At 41.0% G+C, this 26,348-nt stretch overlaps 2 protein-coding genes and 1 long non-coding RNA gene across 11 annotated transcripts in view; 2 read left to right on the forward strand and 1 right to left on the reverse strand.

Moving 5' to 3' along the window:
- The window catches only part of ZFYVE16 (zinc finger FYVE-type containing 16), a 58,779-nt gene extending 52,586 nt beyond the window's left edge, over window positions 1-6,193 (forward strand). For all 6 annotated transcript variants that reach the window (XM_066273667.1, XM_066273666.1, XM_066273663.1 and 3 more), the window contains 2 exons: window positions 356-523; window positions 2,717-6,193. In XM_066273667.1, coding sequence (XP_066129764.1) covers window positions 356-523; window positions 2,717-2,878 — 330 coding nt within the window. In that variant the 3' untranslated portion in view covers window positions 2,879-6,193. The remainder of the gene's footprint in view (window positions 1-355; window positions 524-2,716) is intronic.
- Window positions 6,194-13,849: 7,656 nt separating this feature from the next.
- Window positions 13,850-16,348, reverse strand: LOC136333958 (uncharacterized). The gene is made up of 3 exons (XR_010731112.1): window positions 16,228-16,348; window positions 14,094-14,224; window positions 13,850-13,898 (listed from the first exon to the last, which is right to left on the reverse strand). It is a non-coding gene; the product is annotated as an uncharacterized lncRNA (long non-coding RNA).
- Window positions 16,349-16,364: 16 nt separating this feature from the next.
- Window positions 16,365-26,348, forward strand: part of FAM151B (family with sequence similarity 151 member B) — a 59,155-nt gene continuing 49,171 nt past the window's right edge. For 3 of the 4 annotated variants that reach the window (XR_010731111.1, XM_066273671.1, XM_066273669.1), the window contains exons 1-2: window positions 16,365-16,502; window positions 23,304-23,429. Coding sequence is in view for 3 of the 4 variants with exons in the window: in XM_066273671.1 (XP_066129768.1) it covers window positions 16,478-16,502; window positions 23,304-23,429 (151 nt within the window). In the remaining variant the exon portion in view is untranslated. The remainder of the gene's footprint in view (window positions 16,503-23,303; window positions 23,430-26,348) is intronic. The other variant, XM_066273672.1, reaches the window with a different exon arrangement.

The following is a 26,348-nucleotide window of genomic DNA, read 5'->3' on the forward strand; positions in this document are numbered from 1 at the left end:
ATAGAGAGCATAGAAATTATAGGACATTATTTCTTTGTTTGATCTTAACTTTTTAAGATGTCCTTATAGGATGGTGAGTTTATAGTAGACTCATTAGTATCTTTCTCTAAATTGAATTAAGAAGGCTTTCATTGCTAAAGGCAAAAATAGCTAAGTCATTCCCAAATTCCACAACTTGCAGTTTTTTGGTAAGGTGTGTGTGTGTGTGTGTGTGTGTAATGCTCACATGTATATTGTTCTTAAGTTAGTAAATTTTATGGCACTAACAATGGAATTTTATTTAAAGAGTTGAATTGAAAGTAGCAGTTGTTGCATTTTTAAATCATGACTTGTTTCCTAATTAAATACATTTCAGGTGTTCTACTACCTAAAGGACCAGGATTTATCTACTTTACCAACTCGTTACCAGTTTGCAAAAGAAATAGCCATGGCTTGCAGTGCTGCATTATGCCCTCACCTGAAAACTCTGAAGAGTAATGGCATGAATAAAATTGGCCTCAGAGTTTCCATTGACACTGATATGGTGAGGCATGTTTTTGTGATGTATTGTTGAAATCAGTGTACCATATATTAAAATAAGCAAAAGGTTTTCCTTTAACCTTTTATTGTGGGATAAATGAAAATAACAAAATTTGTTGAACACCAATATGTGCACACATTTCATGTCCATTATCTCCTTTTCTATCCACTGTGGGTCAGCAAACTTTCTTTTTTTATTTATTCAATGAGAGGAGAAGAGGCAGAGAAAGACTCCCGCATGCACCAGATCAGGATCTACCCGAAAAACCCACTAGAGGGCAGTGCTCTGCCCATCTGGGGCACCACTCCATTGTTCAGCAACCAAGGTCTTTCTAGTGCCTGAGGCAGAGGCCATGGAGCCATCTCGCTCCAATCAAGCCATGGATACAGGAAGGGGGAAGGGGGGGGGGCAAGAGGGAAAGAGGTGGAGAAGCAAATGGGTGCTGCTTTTTTGTGCCTTGAACGGGAATCAAACCCAGGACATCCACACACCAGGTCAACACTCTACCACTGAGCTGACTGGCCAGGGCCCAGATTTTCTTTTGTAAAAAGCTAGACTGTAAATATTTTAGGCTTTGTGGGCTGATTGATTTCTTCTACAGTTACTCTTACATTATACTGCAAAAGCAGCTGTAGACAGTGTTTAAACTAACAAGCTCTGCAGTGTTCCCATGAAACTTTGTTTGCAAAATACAGTGGGCAAGACTGGCCTTCAGGCCATAGTTTGCTGACCCCCGTCTCTACAACAATCTTCCTGATAAGCAGATTTTAAAATTTATTATTCTGAATAGATTCTGTATTCACATGGTTTAAAATTACTCTAAAAATGTATGTGCATAACAGTATAAATTCATTGACCATTTCCAGAGAACAGCATTTTCACACTGTAGTTGATGTGATTGGCCCCTCAGTCCTGCTACAATGTAAATAATACCCAGTAGAAGTGGTAAGGTAAAGATAGACTAGGAAAGATCTCTTTCCTACCCTTAACTCCAAACTCACTAGTCCACCTCCAGACTCCCTCTTTTTCCTTCCTTGTGAGGCAGTCAACTGTTAGCCATTTCTATGCATCATTTTTATTTTATGCATGTACAAGCAAATAACTGTGTGTTCTTTTATTTCCCTCTTTACCCTTTTATTTTTTTAACCTTGCTTCTTTAACTTAAAATACCTTAGAGGTATTTCATGGTACTGCATATTTTTTATAAGTTGCATAGTATTATATAAATGTACTGCAACTTATTTAACTATTTCTTACACATATTTGTTATGTACTGCTTGGCATTTAGGTTATCCACAATATTTTGCCTTTGCATATAAGTGTGAGTATATCAGAAACATTTCTAGAAGTAGAATTGTCAGGTCCAAGTATGTACTCAGTAGATATTACCTTACTGTCTCACGTCAACTTATATTTCTGTTACAATTTGGAAGAGCTTTCTTCCCCCCCCCCCCCACATCCTTATCAAAGCAGCATGTAATCAAACTTTTGAACTTTAAAATTTGATAGATAAAAAAATGGTACGGCAGTATTATTTTAATGTTTGTTTCCAACATTCAGTATAATAGGTTTCAAAGCAGTTTCTTCATTTAGAACGGTTGATCTAAACATGAACAAGTTCATATGCTGAAGGTTTGCTTTTCTTCAGTCAGATGTGCTATACTTATAGTTCTTATTGGAAAAAATTTATATTTTCATTTCACTGTTTAAAGATCCTTTTTTGTGGAAATATCTGATAATTGTTATCTGAATAGCACTGTTAATATTTCTTAGTCAAACTGAAATGCAATTTTCATTAGCAACATTAAATTCAGATATTAAATATTATGCACCAGCAAATCCAAAATATTTTAAAATATATTATTATTTTTAATACCATTGGGATTTTATTTAACCATGTTGGTAATCATTCAAAAGACTAAGGCCTTCCAATGTGTTTGTATTGTACACTCATTGAGAAGACTAAAGTATGAATTAGTGGAAGTTTTTTTATTTTAATGATAGTTGTGGGAGGGACAGTTGTAATTTATGTAGTAGATGGATAAAAGAAATAGCATATTTTATAAAGAAAGTGTCAATTTTTTTAACATGCTTAAACTGGATGATATTTTTAGTATAATTATTTTATATTCATCTGCTGAGCTAAACAAGATTACTCACTCTCTAGGGTTGACTTAAGATTTTTTTTTTTTTCAGGTTGAATTTCAGGCAGGATCTGAAGGCCGGCTTCTTCCTCAGCATTATCTAAATGATCTTGATAGTGCTCTAATCCCTGTGATCCATGGTGGAACCTCTAACTCGACTAGTTTACCATTAGAAATAGAATTAGTATTTTTCATTATAGAAAATCTTTCTTAGTGAAAAGATGTTAGTGAATCATATTATATATTGCAAACTGATTTATTAAAACTAACTCCAGCACTAAACCTGAAATGCAACAAACACTAGAAGTAAATGTTTGATGTTTGAAACACACCACAATTGAAATCTGAAAGAAATTATGAGACCTAGTTTTTGAAGCTTTATACTTAATAAAAATACTAAAAAGACAAGGATTACTTCTGTTTTAAGAAATTTGTAGCATTTACTGTGTTATTTAAATGCTATGCCAAAGTATCTGCACTTAGGTAATAACTTTTTCTTACAAGGTCGATTTTAATGAAGGCTCTTTTCCCATGTAACCTTATATAAGGGAAATACCTGTCTTCTGTATATGCCAGTTAGATTACTGGTTTCTAAAGTCTGTTAATGTATTTCAATGGCACAGATCAATTTCATATTAGACTTAATATTATAATTCTTTTAATAAGGCTGATAACTTATTTGTATAATTGGAGTGGAGACCTACCTCCATGACTAGATAAACTGATTGTGAGGATTAAAATCAGAATTTTGCCTTTTTTCTTCTCAAATTATTACATACATCTGTTTTTTCTTGATTAAATGGGTATTCTTGAAATAACTGTCGGTGCTTCAGGATATTATTGTGCTTCTATATTTAAGTGTATTGTTTTTATAGTGAGAACATGTGATTCAGCAGTGTTTTATAAATCTTTAATAATTTATAAATAGGTAATATTTTTGTATTGCAGTATATTGTTTTCCCTCCTTTCTTTCCAAAGCATACCACTGTAATTGCCACTTATAGGAGTGATTGACAGCAGCCCACATGACCTTTGAAGTAGTCTTTATGTAGCAATAAATGAAACCTGGACAGGTTTTTATTTATTTATTTTTTTTAACTTTGTTAAACCTTAGAAGTTTCTCGGCAAGTCTCCATATTTTTATTGACACCCATGTATTAATTATAAATTTTAATGAACTAATTACTTTTGCATATTTTAAATCCTTTAATGGCAGTTATTTTTTATAACAGAATATTAACATAAGTTAAATTCTATGTATTTAAAACTATTAGAGAGCTTTTCTCTTTAAACAGAAAAGTAAGAAAAGTATGTTGCAATAAAAAAGTAATGATTATATTTTAGTTAGTCCTGTCATTTAAGTTATATAAAATATAATCATAGTTTCATGCTTTTTTATTCTTTTGTAGAATACACGTTTTTGTATCAAAAACAGTTGTATGTCTCAAGAAAAAGAAATTACACTAAATAGCCCTGGGTTTTTGTTTGTTTGTTTCAAGTTTGTTTTTGCAACAGAGACAGAGTCAGATAGGGACAGACAGACAGGAAGAGAGAGAGATGAGAAGTATCAATTCTTGGTTGCAGCTCCTTAGTCTCCTTAATTGTTTGTTGATTGCTTTCTCATAGGTTCCTCGATGGGTGGGGGAGGGCTACAGCAGACTGAGTGACCCCTTGCTCGAGCCAGTGGCCTTGGGCTCAAGCTAGTGACCTCAGGGTCTCAAACCTGGATCTTCTGCGTCCCAGTCCGACGCTCTATCCACTGCGCCATTGCCTGGTCAGGCAAAATAGCCCTGTTTTAAGAAAATATTTGGGCCCTGGCCGGTTGGCTCAGTGGTAGAGCGTCAGCCTGGTGTGTGGGAGTCCTGGGTTCGATTCCCAGCCAGGGCACACAGGAGAAGCACCCATCTGCTTCTCCACCCCTCCCCCTCTCCTTCCTCTCTGTCTCTCTCTTCCCCTCGCGCAGCCGAGGCTCCATTGGAGCAAAGTTTGCCCAGGCGCTGAGGATGGCTCTGTGGCCTCTGCCTCAGGCGCTAGAATGGCTCTGACTGCAGGCAGAGCATCGCCCCCTGGTGGGCGTGCCAGGTAGATCCCTCTCGGGCACATGCGGGAGTCTATCTGCCTCCCCGTTTCCAACTTCAGAAAAATACAAAAAAAAATAATAATAAAAAATATTTGGGAAGCATCTCAATTTGAAGACCAGGTCAGGGTTATAATTCAGGAACTGAGAGGGTCTCAGGCTAGGAGAGACTAAGAATTACAATCAAATTTGTGACCGGTTCCTACTAAATCCAATCTGTAGTACTAGCCAAAGACACAGTAAGGAGAAGAATATCAGTCACCTGGAAGTAGCTACATCATAAACAATGTAGGATGTTACAGATATTAAAATGGTAACATGTAATAACTTGTGAAATTTATTGAGATGGCATAAGGTAAAAACAATTAATTTTAATTTCAATTTATCTTTTCCTTATGTAATGTGTGTTCCTTTTGCAATATAAGTAATTGCATGAATACTGAACTTTTAAAATACCCAAATGGTGGAGGTCTTTTCCCATGATGGGGATAGCTTTGGATCTGTTTTCATAAAATCTCAACATTTCATAAAAATTGGAATTATGTGCCTTTAAAGGCACCTTTTAAAGTATTCTTTGTAGCTGTATGTTTCCAAATGCATTTGCTACATATTTGGTCATGTTCCCATTGGTACTTAATTTGAAATTTTAATTTTTTTTAAAGATGAAAAAAGTAGAATGGTTCTTTGTACTCAGTCTGCAATGATCTGTTTTTGGTCTTATGCCTTTTAATAGTACTCTCTTTCTCTGAGTTTTGAAATATGAAGTGATATCTACCATTGTTTTATGCAGCCATCCAACAAACTGACTATTCACTTGATATATGCAGAGCACTTTATTAGCCTTCACTGGTCAAAAGATGAATAAAGTACTTCTTTCCCTCTTGAAGCTGAATGTGTGAAGCAGATCATTAACAAAGTAAAGTAATTGTTGTAATAGAAATACAGATCTAGGTGATTGGAAAACAACCCAGGAAGATAACTACACCAATAATGAGAAGGCAACCTGAGCACCTGTTAGATAGTGGGCACTAAACTTGTTTAGGCAAGAGTTGAAAATCAAAAAAGTAAGTAATATGTAAGGCAACTTTCCATTTAAGGCAACTTGAGTCTTTTGTGTTGTGTGAATATCTTGTCTTATGATTTAATTATTATAAAAGTAGTAGCCTGACACTTACGGTGTCTGAATTGCCTAAGTTTGTAACAGCCTGGATTTAGATACTTGGATTTTGTAAGTAAGTAACAGAGCTTTTCAAGCAAAACTCTGATAACTTGACTCATTTTAAAAGAAAATATAGCTTGAGTGGCCTTCCAAAAGAGGAGAACCACTGTCCTGCCACAGCCTGCCTTCTAAAGACATGTACGTTTCTTTGTAACAGTTGAACAAGGTTAATACTGACTCAAATTTAAAAACAAACAAAAAAATCTTAAATAAACCAGAAACCTTCAAACATCCTAAGTTTTCATTTTCTTTGTGATTATAAAAATTTCCATATATGTACGTGATTAAAATATCAGAAAAAAAGATTAAAAACTTACCAATGTAACTTTTGCCTCCCACCTTGATATGTCTACCTTGTTCTTCCTACTCTGCATACTTAACAAGTAATCATTTTTATTAGTTTCTTCATCTTCCCAAGGTTTAGGTGTAGTAGCAGCAAACACACACACACACACACACACACACACACACACACACGCACATATTTTCTCCCTTCACTGTATCATATGGATGTAGCATGCTTTTTTTTTTTTTTTTTTTTGAAGCTGGAAACGGGGAGAGACAGACAGACTCCCACATGCGCCCGACCGGGATCCACCCGGCACGCCCACCAGGGGCGATGCTCTGCCCCTCCGGGGCATTGCTCTGCCGTGACCAGAGCCACTCTAGTGCCTGGGGCAGAGGCCAAGGAGCCATCCCCAGCGCCGGGGCCATCTTTGCTCCAATGGAGCCTTTGCTGCGGGAGGGGAAGAGAGAGACAGAGAGGAAGGAGGGGGTGGGGGTGGAGAAGCAACTAGGTGCTTCTCCTATGTGCCCTGGCCGGGAATCGAACCCGGGTCCCCCGCACGCCAGGCTGATGCTCTACCGCTGAGCCAACCGGCCAGGGCCGTAGCATGCTTTTTATACTGAAGAACACAATGTCATTTACACCTCAATTACTTTGAGTTATGTGGTTTATATTTAGAATTTTAAAGATTTCATTGTTCTTCACTTTTACTGATTGATAAAAGCATCTTATTGCAGAAAGGCAAGAAGAAAAGCTATTATTGGAATTATGACTATTTCAGTAGGAGGAATATTTTTCTCAGCAAAATTTTTATTACTAAAACACTTGCAAGGTTATTTTTATTTGAGCTGTATGTAAAATCTTTGTTGTTTTTCTACCAGACACTAAGCCTCACCATCTAAATTTATCTTTTACCATTTAATTGATACTTTTTTAACATCAGGTAATTAGTAGTTTTAAGTCTTTGCATTCTATGTTTTGGATTTAGCGTGGAATGGTACATAATTTAATATTTGAACCTTTTTGGGAAATATTTTCTGGATTTACATTGGTGAACTATATTTTCATGCTTTTTACAAATGAAGAAACAGATCCAATTCAGGTGCTTTATTATGAACCTCTGAATATGATGTTTTTTTCTTTCTTTTGGTAAAATAAGGCGTTTAAAAGCCTCCAAGATAGCTCACAATGGTCCCTACCTCCTAGTATTCACACCCTTGTGTAGTCCCCTCCCACATTGTACCAACGTGGGTCTTTTTTTTTTTTTTTCTCTATTTTTGCGAAGCCAGAAGCTGAAGCCAGAAGTGAGGAGGCAGTCAGACAGACTCCTGCATGAGCCCGACCGGGATCCATCCAGCATGCCCACCAGGGGGCAATGCTCAGCCTCTGAGGCATTACTCCGCTGCAGTCAGAGCCATTCTAGTGCCCAGGGCCAACTTTGCTCCAGTGGAGCCTTGGCAGCGGGAGGGGAAGAGAGAGGAAGGAGAGAGGGAAGGGTGGAGAAGCAGATGAGTGCTTCTGTGTGCCCTGACCGAGAATCAAACCCAGGACTTCCACACGCCGGGCCCATGCTCTACCACTGAACCAACTGGCCAGGGCTCATTGTTGGTCTTTATGATCAATGGAATATGGCAGAGGAATGGGATGACATTTTCAAGATTGTTATAAAAGACTATGGTTTCCATCTTTGCTGCATTTCTCCCTACTCTTCTTTCCCCCATACCCCTCTCTCCCTGTCTGTCTGTCTCTTATCCTCTCTTTCTACTGGATCACTCACTCTTGGGGAAGCCATTTTCCAGGTGTGGGCAACCCCGTTGAGAGGCCCACTTGGTGAGAAACTGAAGTCTTCTGACAACAGCCACATGAGTGTAAGTGGATCCTCCAACCCCAGCCAAGCCATCAAATTGCAGCCCCAGCCAAAAGTTTGCAACCTCATGGGAACCATTCAACTAAGCCACTCTCAGATTCCTGAATCTCAGCAACTGTGAGATACTAAACATTTGTTTTAAACTGCTAAGTTTTCTAGTGCTTTATGATATGCAGCAACAAATACAAGATAACAAATACAGGATACCTACATCTTTGAGCAGCTATAAGTAAAACTTGCTAAAAATGATTAAGTACTCTGACAATTAGAATATTTCTTATCAACACTTATGAATTCCATGCCACAAGTAGTATGTGCTAAGTGCAGGGAATACCCAGAGAAAAAGTATGGCCATGTAGGAAAAAGATACAATTATGTAAAACTTCCTGTTTCTGGAAATTACATAACGTACATTTAGATCCATGCTCCTGTTGAAACAACTAAAGCTGATTAAGATTCAAAAAATCATCTTAAAACAAAATTTTAAGGCTAGAAGGGATTTCCAGCCTAAAAGTAAAAAGAAGTTAAGTGAATATGGAGCCCTATTGTGGCAACTTTATAGAGTAAGGGGAACAGATACCAAAGTTGAAGCCCCACTCAAGGTGGTAAAATCTTAACGAACTGTGAATCTAACAAATTTTCCCCCAATAGGCTGAGACCTCTGCCAAAGGGTTTCAATCTTTGGATAGGATGTACCAGAAGTATAAATTATGTAAAATTATAATCAAGTTTGCAATTGCCTACATCACACAAAAAATCTTAAGCATTTAACTTGCTTTTAAGGTGGCCTCACACGTGATGTCTCCTGGTGCCAAGAGGAATACAAATTAAATCATAGCAAAGTAATTTCATTGTAGGCCTTAAACTAATTTTCAAACATAACATCTAACACAGTAAAAAGAAGAAAAAGCAAAATCCCAGCATCTATGGAAACGACTCCAGTATAGAATTAGTAGAAACAATGAAAATGAACTCGTAGACTTAGGCATTAGATTTATGCCTTCTGTCTTTAAAGAAATCAAGTTAGCAGGTACCCGTAGAAAATGGGAAACTGTAAGTGATAGAGCTAATCTGAGAAAGAACGAAATACAAAAGTTGCAAGACCACATAAAAACAACTTTAAAACAATAATAAATAGCTTTAGTAGCAGAGTAGAATACAGCTAATAGGAAGAATTTATAAACTGCAATATAAATCAGGAGAAATTACCAGAGTGCAGCATGGAGGCAGAAAAATGGAAAGATAAAAACAAAACCAAACAGGAGACATAAGATATTAGTGCAAAGTCCTAACACACTCGACTGCCAAAGGAGAGGGGAGAATAGGACAGAGCAAATGTTTTTAGATATAGACTTTTCAACACCGATGAAAGATGGGTGACTCCACAGACTCAAGATGCCAGACATAATCCCAAACAACAAATAGGAATCTACACAGACACCTAACAGGAAAACAAGAACTGCCAGTTGGCACAGAAGCCCATGAACAGTTTGCTCTCTAGTTAGGGGACCAGGAAAGGGTTGGCAGCTATCAGACCCCTTTGGAATTTACTTGCCTTATTCAAGGAGAGCTGCAGAATAGCAGCAGCACCCCTCCCTCCCCACTATATGTAAACCCTGTGGAGCGATGTGGATATCGTTTGAGGTGGAGCTTTGTGGACTTACTCTGTTCTACATCAAATTAGAAACAGGAAAAAAGGCAGAAAGTCTCCACTGGTGCAATGGTGTTTTGGTTAGAAATTTAGGGTTCTAGTCTCCTTACACTCTTGCCAGTGTAAATCTCTAACCAAAACACCAAGGGAAATCTTGGAACAGATCCAGAGTGCAGGGAAGATTGTAAATAAGAGGAAACTGAAGACAAGGAACCTCTAAATTTGTGTATGATATCCTGGGGCCACCTTCCTGTTGTGCATCTGTGAGACTGACCAGAAGCAGCTGAATAAAGATTATTTCAATATTTTTTTATTTTAGAGACAGAGAAAGAGAGAAACATTGATTAGTTGTTCTACTATTTATTCATTCATTGGCTGATTCTTGTATGTGCCTGGACTGGGGATCAACCCATAACCTTAGCTTATCAGAAGGACACTTGAACCAATCAAGCTATCTGGCCAGGGCTCAAAGTAAAGGTTTTGAACAATGAACTACAGTGTAGCTCACTATCTAGGTTTCAAACAGGTGGCACACTACTGGGACAGAATAAAACAGCATTGCAAAGGAGCTGGAAACTCTATCATTGGAACCATAGCCCACAGAAAGCTGGCTAGGATGTGTGGTCTGAACTAACTGGGCTGACTGCCAGCTAAAACAAGACAAAACAAAAACATTCTTCAGAAGACTTAAAACAAGGCTGAGAGTTGCATAATATTAAAAAATATCCAGGAAATAATAAAAAAATTAACATGCAAAACACTAGGGAAATCTAAACTTTCAACAAAAAAGACAAATGAACAAAAAACCCAACTCTGAGGTTACCCAAATGTTAGAATTATCAGAAAAAGACAATGTGAATTATTTTACTTTTTTTTTCTTTTTTTCTTTTGTATTTTTCTTTAGTTGGAAACAGGGAGGCAGACTCCCGCATGCGCCTGACTGGGATCCATCCGGCACGCCCACCAGGGAGCGATGCTCTGCTCATCTGGGGCGTTGCTCTGTTGCAACCAAAGCCATTCTAGTGCCTGAGGCAGTGGCCACAGAGCCATCCCCGGCGCCTGGGACAACTTTGCTCCAACGGAGCCTTGGCTGTGGGAGGGGAAGAGAGAGACAGAGAGGAAGGAGAGGGGGAGGGGTGGAGAAGCAGATGGGGGCTTCTCCTGTGTGCCCTGGCCGGGAATTGAACCCGGGACTCCTGCACGCCAGGCCGATGCTCTACCATTGAGCCAAATGGCCAGGGCGGTGAATTATTTTAATCATGCTCCACAATGCAAAGGTAAACACAATCGAAATGAATGAAAAGAAGTCTTAACCAAAGTAATAGAATGTGTGTGTGTGTGTGTGTGTGTGTGTGTGTGTGTATTTTAAAAGTGGAAATTTTAGAATTGAAAAATACAATAATAGTAGAATGGACATGACCAAGGGAAGATTGAGGGAATTTGAAAATACATCAGTAGAAACCATAGAGTCTAAATAATAAAGAGAAAAAAGTGGGGACAAAAAAGCTTTGCCTGATCTATGGTGGTGCAGTGGATAAAGTAACCTGGAATGCTGAAGTTGCTGGTTCAAAACCCTGGGCTTGTCTGTTCAAGACACATACAAGAAGCAACTAGCTGAGTTGATACTTCCTCTTCCTCCTCCTGCCCCCCCAACCCATCTCTTTTTCTCTCTTTCCAATCTCTAAAATCAATAAATAAAATCTTTTTTTTAAAAAAAAGCTTTGAGGACCTGTGGGACAATATCAAAAAGTCTAATATTCATGTCATAGGTGTAAGGTATTTTTCCCCACTGAGGAAGAAGGAAGGGGCCAGAGCCAAGAAGTGTGGAATAATAAAAGCTTTATTTAGTACAGCACATCCTGCCTGACGAGGTTCCCTGGTCTGGGGGACAGAGGCCAGGGAAGTCACATGGGGTGACCCTGTGGGGAATATTTAAAGGGTCTCTAGGGTGGTTGAGCTAATATGACGTGGTGAAATCTCACTGGCTGGCAGACGGTCGCTCTTTTCCAAGGGACTCCTAGGAAGTTTCTTTTGGCGCGCCCGAGTGTGGGTGGCTCCAGCCAAAGTTCCCGGGCCTGGGTTCCTCACATGACCTTCTCCCATTGCTGACCACCTTACATTCTGATCTTTTGTGTTAATTAGGGGTGCCGCTTATTCGTCTGGCTACTTCCTGCTGATTAGGGGTGTGGTGGGGAGGGGGAGATGGGCAGGTGGTGGCTTTGAGGGGTGTCAGGAGGAACATCTGTTTGGCAATGAGTTGAGAAACTTCACGGATGCCGTCCTGTAAAGATTTTTTTTTGAAAAGAGGAGTAATAGGGGGCTCTGCAGGGTCCAGCCTTTTGGTGAGCTGGAGAAGGGTAGGGCCCAGCAAACTTGAGGCAAAACTGTATGCCAGGAGTGGCGTACAAAGGGGAAAAACTGCATGTCAGAGGTGGTGTATGAAGGGGAATGGAAGGGGTCCCATCCACTCCCGTAACCGAGACCCATCAGGGAACTAGAGGTCCAGAGTGTGATGGCAAAACAGAGAAGGCAGCTCCTGTGTCCACAAGAAATGAGATGGACTTACCTGTTCCTGCAGCATTCCCCTGGGTTTGGGAGGATGATGGGGGGTCTCCGAGTCCAGGCCGTGTCAGCCATTCATGAGGTCTAGGAGTTCGAGTGGTGGGCCCGCCTGGCTGGACCGGACTCCCATCTGAGTGGCTTGTCCTCCACGTAGAGACACTGAGGATGAGCCTGTTGCCCAAAGGGGGCAATCGCTCCACCAGTGACCAGGCTGCTTGCAGTCAGGACAGGGCTCAGTGGGCAGTCACGGGCAGGGACACTGCTGGGACCAATGACCCTGCTTGCCACACTTAAAGCAAGCTGCTGGTGGGATTCCTCTTTGCGGCTTGGACTTGGGTCGGGCACTTCCTGTGCCTTGCCCCTGTCGCTCTGCCGGCCTCAGGGCTGCCACAAGAGCCTGGGTTTGGAGTGTTACCTTCTGCTGCATGTGGGCCTGGAGAACAGCCTCGGCCATTTCCTACTAACCGTGATCAATAAAAACTTTAAATGCCATGTTTACAGGTCCTGCATAGGGGCTTGGGGGTTGAGAATAAGAGGAGGTGGGTTCCTGGGGAGCCTGGCACCCAGATCTGGCAGGAAACACTGGAGCAAGAGGCAGGACAGGGCCAGGCCTTCCTGCAAGAAAATTGGGATTGGGCCTTGGGCATCCTGCAAACTGGTGTAAGGACAAATGGCAGGCTGAGAATGGCCTGATGGAGGAGGGGCTTAAGAACACAGTGGAGAAGGGAGGGGCCCCTGGCCAGCAGGGGAGGAGAAAGAGAGAATGGTATTTGCAGGTGAATGAGAAACAGGATCCAGCGAAGGGAGGAGAGGGGGCTCTTGGAGGGAAGAGACCCAAATGAAGAAGTCTGCAGAGGGACCAGAGAGGGGTCCCGAGAGAGGGGTGCCCCGGGGGTCAGGCAGGAGGGGGAGAGAGTTGGGATTTGGCGGAGAAGGAAAAATCAGGAGTGGAGGTTTTAGGTGAGGTTTCTCTGGCCAAAAAGGGCCTGTGTGGTAGGACAGGCAGCACAGAGATTAGGACAGGAGCGCGAATAACTAGAAGCCCTGAATGTAACGGATCTCCAACCAGTTCCCAGTTCTTTTGGCGATAGTTAAATTGGTGAGGGTATTAAAATTGAAAGTCCCTTCAGGAGGCCAGCTGGTTCGATTATCCAGTGGGTTCTGTGGCCTGGCCACAGCGGAGGAGAAGAACAGTTTCTTCTTCTTCAGGGAGGGAGAGATTTCGGACAAAGCAACTCCAGGAGTGTTTTTGGATTAGGTTTAGATTCCTGTGCCCCACGGCCGCCCTCAGTCCTCGGAGTGGTCAGAGTTGAGAACTGCAGTCCTGCAACTCAAACTCTGGCCACTTAAGTAAAGTGGATGTGCTCGGGACGTCTCCACGGGCACACAAACACTCGGAACAGAACGGAAACGAGGTCCCTGACACAGCTGTGCTTTCGGACAGGGAGTCTCAGTGGAAAGAACTGAGGGGAGGGGAGGCTGGAGGCAGGGGACTTACCGCACCGTGAGCCAAAGTGGGTGGATTCTGACTTCTCCTGGGTTTCAGCACCAAATATAAGGTATTTTTCCCCGCTGAGGAAGAAGGAAGGGGCATAGCCACAAAGTGTGGAACAATAAAAGGCTTTATTGAGTACAGAGCGCATCCCGCCCGATGAGGTTCTCTGGTCCCAGGGACAGAGGCCAGGGAAGTCACATGGGGTGACCCTGTGGGAGATATTTAAAGGGTCCCTAAGGTGGTCGAGCTAATATGACGTGGTGAAATCTCACTGGCTGGCAGACGGTCACTTTTTTCCAAAGGACTCCTGGGAAGTTTCTTTTGGCGCGCATGGTTGTGGGCGGTTCTAGCCAAAGTTCCCGAGTCTGGGTTCCTCACGTGACTTCCCCCATTGCTGACCACCCTACAATAGGAGTCCCAAAAGATTGGAAGAAAAAAATGTTTGAAGAAATGATAGCTAAACACTTTCAAAACTTGGTGAAACATATATTTACATAAAATTATATCTTTTACCTAAACTTTTTATTTAGCAAGTCTATCGGCACAGTGAACTCCATAAAGGAAACAAACAAAAATCATACGCAGGCACATCATAGCCAAACTGATGAAATTAAACACAAGGAAAAGAATTTGAAAACAACCAGAGGAAAATGACAGTGCATGTGAAAGAACAAAGACTTAAATTATGGACAGCATCTCTTCAGAAACCATGGAGGCTAGAGACAGTGGGACAATTAGGTATTAAGTGCTTAGAAACAACAGCTATCAACCCAGAATCCTTTAACTACCAAATATATCCTTCAGGAAATAAACTGAAATAAATATATTTTCAGAAGGGAAGCCAAGAGAATTTATTGCCAGTAGACCTGCTTTTAAAGGAAATGCTAGAGAACATTCACAGGTAAGGGAAATGATAGCAGAGGAAACAGTGAAATGCCAGGACAGAAAGAAGAGCAACAGAAATGGTAATATCTGAGTAAACAGAATAGACTGTTTTTTCACCTTGTAAGTTAGTTAAAATATGTATAACCACTGAAATTTTTTTTAAAAAGGTATAACATTATTTGATGGGATTTCAGCGTATATAGATCTAATACATATGAGAACTGCAAATTAACCGAGTCATTAAAATTTAGTGTGTTCTGAAACTCAAGGAATCTTTTTGATTAAGCTAGAGTACATGCAGAGAACAGGAACGCCTGATTGAAGAGAGATAGAAATAATTATAACTCAAGTCAAGAAAGACTTCAGTATATTAAAATGTGAAGGGCTGGGTGAGAAGAGGTGCCTTTGTGTTAAAGTTTTAGGTGATGTACTGTTATCTTAACTTTACATCTGACAGAGTGAATGTTATTAGTCACAGAACCAGAAAATACCAGTATTATTCAGAACCAGAAAATATTCAGCTAAATCTGGTTCTGCGGCGTTCTTTCTCCATCCGAGTGGCTGCAGAAAGTAAGGAACTGAGGGCAAAGAAGGCTGGAGGCGTGAAAATCAGTGGCTAGGAGAGGGGTGCTTTCTTGAGGGCACCCTCACTGGTCAAGAGAGAAGACAGGGATAGGAAACCTTCAAGTTACTAGCTCCATACTCTTTTGCAGAACACTCATTAAAAAAAATTTTTTTTTTAAGATTTCATTTATTGATTTTAGAGAGAGGAGGGAGAGAGAGGTGGAGGTGAAGGAGTGGGAAGCATCAATTCATAGTTGCTGATCTTATGTGCCCTGACCAGGCAAGCCCAGGGTTTTGAACCGGTGACCTCAGTGTTCCAGGTCAACGCTTTTTCCACTGCGCCACCACAGATCGGGCAGAAACACTCATTTTTATGAGGAAATGATTGCATATCATTTTAAGATGTTACTGAAATTTAAAAGAGAAAACATATTTGGAAATCTGTACCCCACACCAATAACTGCTTTTAATCTTGGGTTTCCTTCTCTGCCTCTGTCTTCCCTGACCCGGCGATCTTTACAACTACTTGTTGTCTCGGCCCTGGCCGGTTGGCTCAGCGGTAGAGCGTTGGCCTGGCGTGCGGGGGACCCGGGTTCGATTCCCGGCCAGGGCATATAGGAGAAGCGCCCATTTGCTTCTCCACCCCACCCCCCTCCTTCCTCTCTGTCTCTCTCTTCCCCTCCCGCAGCCGAGGCTCCATTGGAGCAAAGATGGCCCGGGCGCTGGGGATGGCTCCTTGGCCTCTGCCCCAGGCGCTAGAGTGGCTCTGGTCGCGGCAGAGCGACGACCCGGAGGGGCAGAGCATCGCCCCCTGGTGGGCGTGCCGGGTGGATCCCGGTCAGGCGCATGCGGGAGTCTGTCTGACTGTCTCTCCCCGTTTCCAGCTTCAGAAAAATACAAAAAAAGAAAAAAAGAAAAAAAAGAAGAAAAAAAAAGAACTACCTGTTGTCTCATTACCTTTCAAGAGAACAATCGCAGGACACTTGGACGTCGGAACCCGCCACGGAGTCCGCGCGCAGGTGAACACAGCCACTGCCTGTGCGCGTGCGCACTCCGACCTGACGCGACTTCCGCCTCCGCTTCGAAAACTGACGAACAGGCAGTCCTAGGAGGTCGTTAGTTGTTTCCGGTTTTCCACGGCACCTGGGACAGGACACCCGCTGTGCCCACCGCTTAGCGCTTGCGCGGACTGCGGGCGTCCGTCACCATGGCAGCGACCGCTGGGGGCCCGGGTAAGTGCAGGTCCTCGGCTCTGCAGAGTTGGCTACACGTTCTGCACTTTCTCTGGGCTTTTGCGGGAGGGGTTGGGGGGGTGTTAAGGCAGCTTTGAGGGACTCCTCTGGGTAGCACCCCTCCCTTTTTTAGATCCTCGAGATTCACATTCTCAGCGCACGCCCACAATCCACTGGCTTGAAACCTTGGTTCCCGCGTGGGTTTTAAGAGAAAAAAGCGTTTGGGGAGGCCAAAAATGGGCAAGAACGCTGAGCCCTTTTTAAAAGAAAAAAAAACAACTTAAAGAGAAGTTTCAGATTCATAGAAAAATTGAGTGGTAGAAATCATTTACCTGGATACACGGACAACTTCTCCATTATCAACATTCCTAGTTAGAGTTACAGTTTACCTGCACTGGCAATCATAATCTCCCAAAGTCCACAGTTTACCAGGGTTCACTCTTGGTGCTGTACGTTCTGTGGGTTTAAACAGATGCATAACGACATACGTATATCCACCATTATGATATCATACAAAATAAATTCTGTGCCCTCCAAATATTCTGTGCTCCATCTGTTCATTCCTTTCCTCTCCCCAATCCCTGAGAACCACTGATCTTTTTACTGTCTCCATAGTTTTGCCTTTTCCAGAATGTCATGTAGATGGAATCATATATTCTGTCACCTTTCAAGTTGGTTGCTTTCACTTAGTAACATGTACTTAAGGTTACTCCATGTCTTTTTATGGATTTATAACTCCTTTTTAGCATCAAATATTATTTCATTATTTGAATGTGCCACAGTTTATTCATTCACCCACTGAAAGACATCTTGGTTGCCTTCAAGTTTTGACAATTGTGAAGAAAGCTGCTGTAAACATCTATGTGCAGTGTTTTGTGTGGACATAAGTTTTCAACTCTTGGGTAAAATATATATGGTAAAGAGTATGTTTAGCTTTTTAAGAAACTGCCAAACTATCTTCTAAAGTGTCTGCATCATTTTGCATCCCACCAGCAATTAATAAGAGTTCCTGTTGCTTTACATCTTTATTAACATTTGGTGTTATCGGTATTCTGGATTTTGGCCCATTCTAATAGGTGTGTAGTTGTATTCTGTTATCTTGTATTTCTCACGTAACACATAATGTGAAACACTTTTTTATACACTTGACATCTGTTTATCTTTTTTGGTGAATTGTTTGTTAAGGTTGTTGACCCATTTTTTAATTAGGTTTTCTTATTGTTAGGTTTTTTTGTTTGTTTGTTTTGTTTTGTTTTTTCATTTTTCCGAAGCTGGAAACGGGGAGGCAGTCAGACAGACCCCCATCAGGGGGCGATGTTCCGCCCCTCTGGGGGTCGCTCTGTTGCATCCAGAGCTATTCTAGCGCCTGAGGCAGAGGCCACAGAGCCATCCCCAGCCCCGGGGCCATCTTTGCTCCAGTGGAGCCTCGGCTGCGGGAGGGGAAGAGAGAGACAGAGAGGAAGGAGAGGGAGAGGGAGAGGGGTGGAGAAGCAGATGGGTGCTTCTCCTGTGTGCCCTGGCCGGGAATCGAACCCGGGACTCCTACACGCCAGGCCGATGCTCTACCGCTGAGCCAACCGGCCAGGGCCTATTGTTAGGTTTTAAGAGTTCTTTTTATATTTTGGATAGTCATTTATCTGATAATTTGAAAATATTTTCTCCCAGTCTATGGCTTCTCTTCTAATTCTCTTGATGTCTTTCTCCAAGCAGAAGTTTTTCATCTTAAATACAGCCAATCTGTTATTTCTTTCATGAATAGAGGCTATGGTACATATCTGAAAAGTCATTGCCACACTCAAGGTCATCTAGATTTTCTTCTATATTATCTTCTAGGAGTTTTATAGTTTTTCAGTTTACATTTAGTTCTGTGATCCATTTTGAGTTAATTTTTGTGAAAGGTGAAGGTCTGTTTCTAGATTCATTTTGTATATGTGGATGTCCAGATGTTCCAGAATCGTTGTTGAAAGATTTGTCTTTGCTTCATTGTATTGCCTTTGTTCTTTTGTCAAAGATGAGTTGACTCTATTAATAGAAGTCTCCATTCTGTTCCATTGATCTGTTTGTTGTTTCACCAGTACGACACTGTTTTGATTACTGTAGCTTTACAGTAAGTTTTGATGTTGGGTACTGTAATTACTTTGTTCCCCTTCAATATTATGTAGGCTTTTCTGGGCGTTTTGTTTGTTTGTTTGTTTGTTTGTATTCTATATAACCTTTAGAATCAGTTTGTCAAGATGCACAAAATAACTTGGTGGGTTTTGGATTAGGATTGCTTGAGTCTATAGATCAAGTTGGGAAGAACTGACATCTTGACAATATTGAGTCTTTCTCTTCATGAACATGGAATATCTCTGTTTAGTTTTTTTTTTTTTACTTCATGCCTCAGAGTTTTGCAGTTTTCCTCATAGAGATGTACATATTTTGTTAGATTATACCTAAGTATTTCCATTTTGGGGGGTGCTAATGTAAATGATATTATTTTCTTATTTATTTATTTTTATTTAGTGAGAGGAGGGGAGGCAGAGACAGACTCCTGCATGCGCCCTGACCAGGATCACCAGCAAGCCGACTAGGGGTGATACTCTGCCTAGCTGGGGCATTGCTCCATTGCTCAGCAACCAAGCTCTTCTTAGCACCTGAGGTAGAGGGCATAGAACCATCCTCAGCACCTGGGGCCAACTTGCTCCAGTTGAGCCATGGCTAGAGGAGGGGGGATTGGAGAGAGAGAGAGAGAGGGAGAGAGAAAGAGAAAGAGAGAGAGAGAGAAATGAGAGGGAGAGGGGTGGAGAAATAGATGGGCGCTTCTCCTGTGTGCCCTGACCAGGAATCGGACCTGGAACATCCATACACCAGGCCAGTGCTCTACCACTGAACCAACCAGCTGGGGCTATGTAAATAGTATTATTTTCATTTCAAAGTCCACTTGTTCATTCTTGTAAATAGGAATGCAATTGATGTGGTTTTTTTAAAAGGATCAAGATTTTATTTTATTTTTTATTTTTTTAGCAAGTGAGAGAGACAGACAAGAGGGAGATGAGAAGCATTGCCTCATAGTTTCAGCACCTTTGTTGTTCATTGATTGCTTTCTAATAGATGCCTTGACCAGGGGTGGGGGAGTACAGCTGAGCCAGTTACTCCTTGGTCAAGCCATGGACCTTGGGCTCAAGCCAGCGACCATGGGGTTATTTCTGTGATCCCATGCTCAAGTTGGTGAACCCTCACTCAAGCTGGTGAGCCCACACTCAAGCCAGCAACCTTGAAGTTTTGAACTTGGGTCCTCAGCATCCCAGGCTGACACTCTATTCACTGCGCCACACCACTCAGGCTCCAATTGACTTTTGTATATTAACCTTGTAGCCTTCAACCTTTTTTCAGTTTCAGTTTTTTCCTGATTGTAAACATAATACATGCTCATTATAGAACAATTTATAAAGTATATTGAAGTAGGAAAGAAATCTACATAATTACAACACTCAGGGGCACCAATAGTACCTTTTTGGTATATTTTCTAACAATTCTGACTTTTAAGAAAATATAGTTAAAAGTATAGTATACTTGCCATCATTTAAACCCTATAATTTATTGGTTTTTAGTATATTCAGAGTTGTATAATTGTCATCACAATCAATTTTAAAACCTTTCATCATCACAAAAAGATATAAAAATGGGGGAAAGGACATGTGTGAACTCGCTGTACCTTTCATTCAGGTTTATTTTTCTATAGAGCTAAAACTGCTCCCCTAAATGTCTTAACTTAAAAAATTGCAGCCCTGGCCTGGTGGCTCACTGGATAAAACATTGACTTGGCGTGTCAGAGGTTGCCGGTTCCACCCCTGATTAGGACACACACGAGAAGCAGCCAATGAGTACATAACTAAATGGAACAACTAGGTGAAGCAAGTTGATTCTTACCTGTCTCTCTCCCTTCGCACCCCTCCCCAAATCAATGAAAAAAAAATTTTTAATGGCAACAAATTTTACCTTTCTCTTAAATAGTACTAACATCCTAGATCTTGGATAATTGGAGTCTTCTTAAATTCTATAGATATATACAGTTGTGGCTAAGTATAAGGTAGCATTGTTTGTTTTTTATATATTTTTTTAAAGCCTGACCAGGAGATGGCACAGTGGGTAGAGCGTCAGATTGGGATGCAGAGGATCCAGGTTTGAAACCCTGAGGTTGCCAGCTTGAGCGCAGGCTCACCAGCTTGAGCGCAGGGTCACTGGCTTGAGCCCAGAGGTCACTGGCTTGAAGCCCAAAGTCACTGGCTTGAGTCCAAGGTCACTGGCTTGCCCAAGGGGTCATTCACTCTGTTGTAGCCCCCCACCCCCCATCAGGGCACATATGAGAAAGCAATCAATGAACAACTAAGGTACCACAATGAAGAATTGATGCTTCTCATCTCTCTCCCTGTCTGTCTGTCCCTGTCTGTCCCTCTCTCTGTATCTCTGTCTCTGTCACACACACAAAAATTAAGATTTTATTTATTCAGTTTAGTGTGAGGAGAGACAGAAAAGCGGGAGAGGAGCAGGAAACATCAACTCCCATATGTGCCTTAACCAGGCAAGCCCAGGGTTTCGAACCTACAGCCTCAGTGTTCCAGGTCGACACTTCATCCACTGCGCCACCACAAGTCAGGCAAGGTAGCAGCAGTTTTAGCCATTAACAGGGCAAGGAGAACCTTTTACATAAAATTTTAAAATTTCTGGAGTCACGGTATTTTATTATTAATATGTAAATTTCCCTTATAAAATTTTTGACTGCAGCACGTTTAGTTGAATGGTGCTATAGGCACAGCCAGTATGCACCATTTACTAACATTTAGTTTTTTTTCTGGTAACATGCATGAGTACCTTACTTGTGAATCTTCCAGTGTATCTCAAAAACTTCATTCTTAGCATCCACATCAGTCACATATTTTATCTTGAGCATGTACTGGGCTTTAATTATTTTCCCATTATTGGACATGTCTATTATAACCAATAATTAATGTGCCTTCTAAAAATGTGTAACTTAAATATTTTTAAAATGATAGCCAAGTATTTTTATCTAAAAGTCTCTGACTCTATTGCATATGCTAAATAGGGACACATGTTTTGGATGGGAAACTGCTTTAGGGTAGTGGATGCTACAGCTAATTCTCTCCTTTACTTTATTCTGTAGCCCAATATACCCAGTAGTTGCTAATAATCAAATTTTACTTTTTTTCAGTGTTTATCAGCAGTTTATGGTAGCCATTTTTAACAGACACAATGTCATGACAGGGAATTTATAACCATTTAGTAGGCACTTAGATCTTTAAATAAATGAACAAGAATTAATGATGTGAGCCCGACCAAGCAGTGGTGTGGTGGATAGAGCGTCAGACTGGGATGCAGAGGACCTAGGTTCGAGACCCCGAGGTTGAAAGCTTGAGTGCGGGCTCATCTGGTTTGAGCAAAGCTCGCCAGCTTGGACCCAAGGTCTCTGGCTCCAGCAAGGGGTTACTCGGTCTGTTGAAGGCCCGCGGTCAAAGCACATATGAAAAAGGAATCAATGAACAACTAAGGTGTCGCAATGCGCAATGAAAAACTAATGATTGATGCTTCTCATCTCTCCGTTCCTGTCCGTCCCTGTCTATCCCTCTATCTGACTCTCATTCTCTGTAAAGAAAAAAAAAGAGAGAGAGAATTAAGGATGTGAGATTATATAGGTAACTGTTTTCAGCTTTTTCTCTTTGTTTTTGTAGGTTATGGCATAATTTGGCGTAGACCTGGAATCCAGTGTTTTAGTTTCAGTTAACTCATATTTTAATGTTTAATTAAGAGAAAACCTGGTCTGCCAAAAGTAGTTGATAGATATGGGAATTATATATATTTTTACATGCTAGATAAATCTGTGAATATTAACTCAGGATTTTACTTAGTCACATAAATGTTGCTGAGACTCATAATCTGAAGGTAAATATGCTTAAAAGTGTAATTTAAGGCCCTGGCTGGTTGGCTCAGTGGTAGAGCGTCGGCCTGGCGTGCGGAAGTCACAGGTTCGATTCCCGGCCAGGGCACACAGGAGAGGCGCCCATCTGCTTCTCCTCCCCTCCCCCTCTCCTTCTTCTCTGTCTCTCTTCCCCTCCCGCAGCCGGGGCTCCATTGGAGCAAAGTTTGCCCAGGCGCTGAGGATGGCTCTGTGGCCTCTGCCTCAGGCGCTAGAATGGCTCTGGTTGCAACAGAGCGATGCCCCAGATGGGCAGAGCATCGCCCCGTGGTGGGCCTGCCAGGCAGATCCCGGTCGGGCGCGTGCAGGAGTCTGTCTGGCTGCCTCCCCATTTCCAGCTTCAGAGAAATACAAAAAAAAAAAAGTGTAATTTAAACTTCTAAATTGTTAATGTAAATATAGAATCAGGCTTCAGGTGGAGGAAACAATTAAATTGTACAAAATTTAGAAGTTTTAAATATAGTTTTGACTTTACATATATTTTACTTATTTATGGGGCCAGGATTGGGGACGACACAGTTCAAAAATTCCAGCTATAAAATATCTGTTTCTTACCAGTTTTTTTCTTCATATATACTTTTTCATGCTTCTGAGGTCCAGACTATCCTATATGTTTACTAATTATTACTTACATTATATATACATGTTTACATATTTATATATATTAAATACCTGCCACATCATAATGTTGTTCTCACTTTTTAAAATTTCATGTTTTTCTTGATTACTTTATTATTCTCTCTTATTATATACTGTGCCCATTTTTATTAAAAAATGTTTACTCCATATAAAGCAACCTATTTTTCACAGAAATGGTGTTATTTTAGGATCGTGGAGTGAAAATATACTGCAGTATTTTCTGCGAAATAACCAGATCACTACAGAAGATGGCGCCCAGATCACCTGGTATCACGCTGCTAACCACAAGGCACAGGTGAAGGAGGCGCTGAGAAGTAAGTCAGTACAGTTATTTATGTTTACATGGCTGGCATGGGAATTCAACCATTTTTTTTTTTGTATCTGATCTCTGATTTGCAGATACCAAAGACTTAGATGATCAAAGTGTAGATTTTAGGCTGATATAAACATTTTTATAAAGGATTTTATTTTGTTTACAAAATAAATAAATTTTCATATAGAAATTTTTTTTTATTTTCTAGAAGTGATTTGCCGTTTCTATGTCTTATTTGAAACTCTCATATGTTACTATACTTGCTTATATACTCTAGTGGTTTGAGTAAGAAATGTAAGACCAAGATCATGTGTCTTACATATTTTTGTGTCTTTCTCAGTACAATAAGGAGAGGCTCAATAAATATTTGTTGAGTGGATGGATGAAGCTATTGTATGTTAATTTATAATTAATTGCCTTGGGCAGTATTTGTGGCTAGGCTAGAAACCAAGACTTTTTTGGCTTGGTAACCCCATGTATAATCATATCTATCATTTATTAGATAAATAAACATCATATCGTTTTCTCAGCCTTTTTCTGTGAAGTACCTTGTGGGCTGTGGCAGCAGAGCAGAGTGACAGTCTATCACTAGAAAGATGAGACATAACAAAGTGACCTGATCCAACAAGGAAACTTCTTTGGAGTCCCATGTTTTGTTGTAAAAATATACACATTTTTTGCATCCTACTCAGTCATATATTGGATAATGTATCTGACTATGCATTTTTTGTATTGTACAGATAGTTTTAAATTACTTTTCTTTGTTTCTCAAAGGGAGGAACTTTGTTTTCTTTAATATCGGATCCCTAATACTGAAACAGTGCCTGGCACATAATAACATCACAGTGATTATTTATCAATTTTTTTTGGGGGGGGGCTGACAAAGACAGAGAGAGACAGAGAGAGGGACAAGATAGGGACAGACAGGAAGGGAGAGAGGTAAGAAGCATCAATTCTTTGTTGCGGTTCCTTAGTTGTTCATTGATTGCTTTCTCATATGTGCCTTGACAAGGGGGCTACAGCAGACCGAGTGACCCCTTGCTTAAGCCAGCGACCTTGGGCTCAAGCTGGTGAGTCTTGCTCAAACCAGATGAGCCCATGCTCAAACTAGTGACCTTGGGGTTTCGAACCTGGGTCCTTCACATCCCAGTCTGACGCTGTATCCACTGTGCCACTGCCTGGTCAGGCATCATAGTGATTATTTAATAAATGAATTTTAGCAAAAGCAGTGTGTTAGGTCAAAAGTTGGTTTATGGTTGCCAGGAGCTGGCAGGAGTAGAGAATAGGCAATAAATGCTAGTGGGTACAGGGTTTCTTTTTGGGATGATGAAATTTTTCTACACTGCTCACAAAAATTAGGGGATATTTTATAGCTTCATATTCATTTCGAAACATCCCCTAATTCTGCTCACAAACATTAGGGAATATTTTATCACTTCATGTTTGTTTTGAAATATCCCCTAATGTTTGTGGGCAGTATAGAATTAGTGGTGATGATTGCACAACCTTCTGAATATTCTGAAAACCGTTGAATGGTACACTTTAAAAGGGTGAAGTGTATAGTATTTGAATTATATGTCAATTTTAAAAAGTGGTAAAAGATAGGAATGGAAAAAATAACTTTATTTATTTTTATTATTTTTTTTTTTGTATTTTTCTGAAACTGGAAATGGGGAGAGACAGTCAGACAGACTCCCACACGCGCCCGACCGGGATGCACCCGGCACGCCCACCAGGGGGCGATGCTCTTCCCCTCCGGGGCGTCGCTCTGTTATGACCAGAGCCACTCCAGCGCCTGGGGCAGAGGCCAAGGAGCCATCCCCAGTGCCTGGGCCATCTTTGCTTTAATGGAGCCTCGCTGCGGGAGGGGAAGAGAGAGACAGAGAGGAAGGAGAGGGGGAGGGGTGGAGAAGCAGATGGGTGCTTCTCCTGTGTGCCCTGGTCGGGAATCGAACCCGGGACTTCTGCAGGCCGACGCTCTACCACTGAGCCAACCGGCCAGGGCCAAAATAACTTATTTATAGAGAATATGGTTATTATATAGAAAATTAAAAAGATTCTACATATAAAATATTTTTAAATTTTTTTTATTTATGGATTTTAGAGAGAGAGAGAAAGAGAGAAATACATTGATATGTTTTTGTATATTCCCTGAGTGGAGAACACACCAACAACCTCTACGCTTTGGGACAATGCTATAACCAACTGAACTATCCAGCCAGGGCTACATATAAATTATTATAATTTATAGGTAAATTTAGAAATGTCAATACAAAGTCAAAATAGAAGAGTTGTATTTCTCTGTAACAACAACTAAAAATTGGGGGGGAAACTTTTTTAAACAATTTTTTAAAATTATTTTTAGTTATTTATTCATATTAGAGAAGAGAGAGAGAGAGAGAGAGAGAGAGCAGGAAGCATCAACTCCCATATGTGCCTTGACCAGGCAAGCCCAGGGTTTCGAACCAGTGACCTCAGCATTTCCAGGTCGCTGCTTGATCCACTGCGCCACCACAGGTCAGGCTGGGGGAAAATTTCTTTAAAATTTATAATTCATTATAGGATATGTAGAAGTTTCATACCTAGAAACAAACTAGTTAAATATGAATATTTTCCTTTTAACTGTGTTTTAAAAACTATTAATGAAGTCATCTCCAATTGCTGTCAATCTGGTGTTGATCTGGCCAGTTTTTACTTAGTCTTCAGTTAATATCTTTTCTTTCTGTTAGACCACCAGAGCCCCAAGTTTTATAGTTTGGGGAACCCATACAGCCACGTGGAAGCTAACACCATTCCTCGGCCGAGATAGATTAGAATAAATTAATCCACACTTGTGGTTCCCTTGATGATTTGTATTAGCACAGAACAGAAGAGTTCATCCACCTACCACTTGCAAAACCAAACACTGAACACTGAGAAA

This window comes from Saccopteryx bilineata, chromosome 4 (genome assembly GCF_036850765.1).
Source record: "Saccopteryx bilineata isolate mSacBil1 chromosome 4, mSacBil1_pri_phased_curated, whole genome shotgun sequence".
Lineage (NCBI taxonomy): Eukaryota > Metazoa > Chordata > Mammalia > Chiroptera > Emballonuridae > Saccopteryx > Saccopteryx bilineata.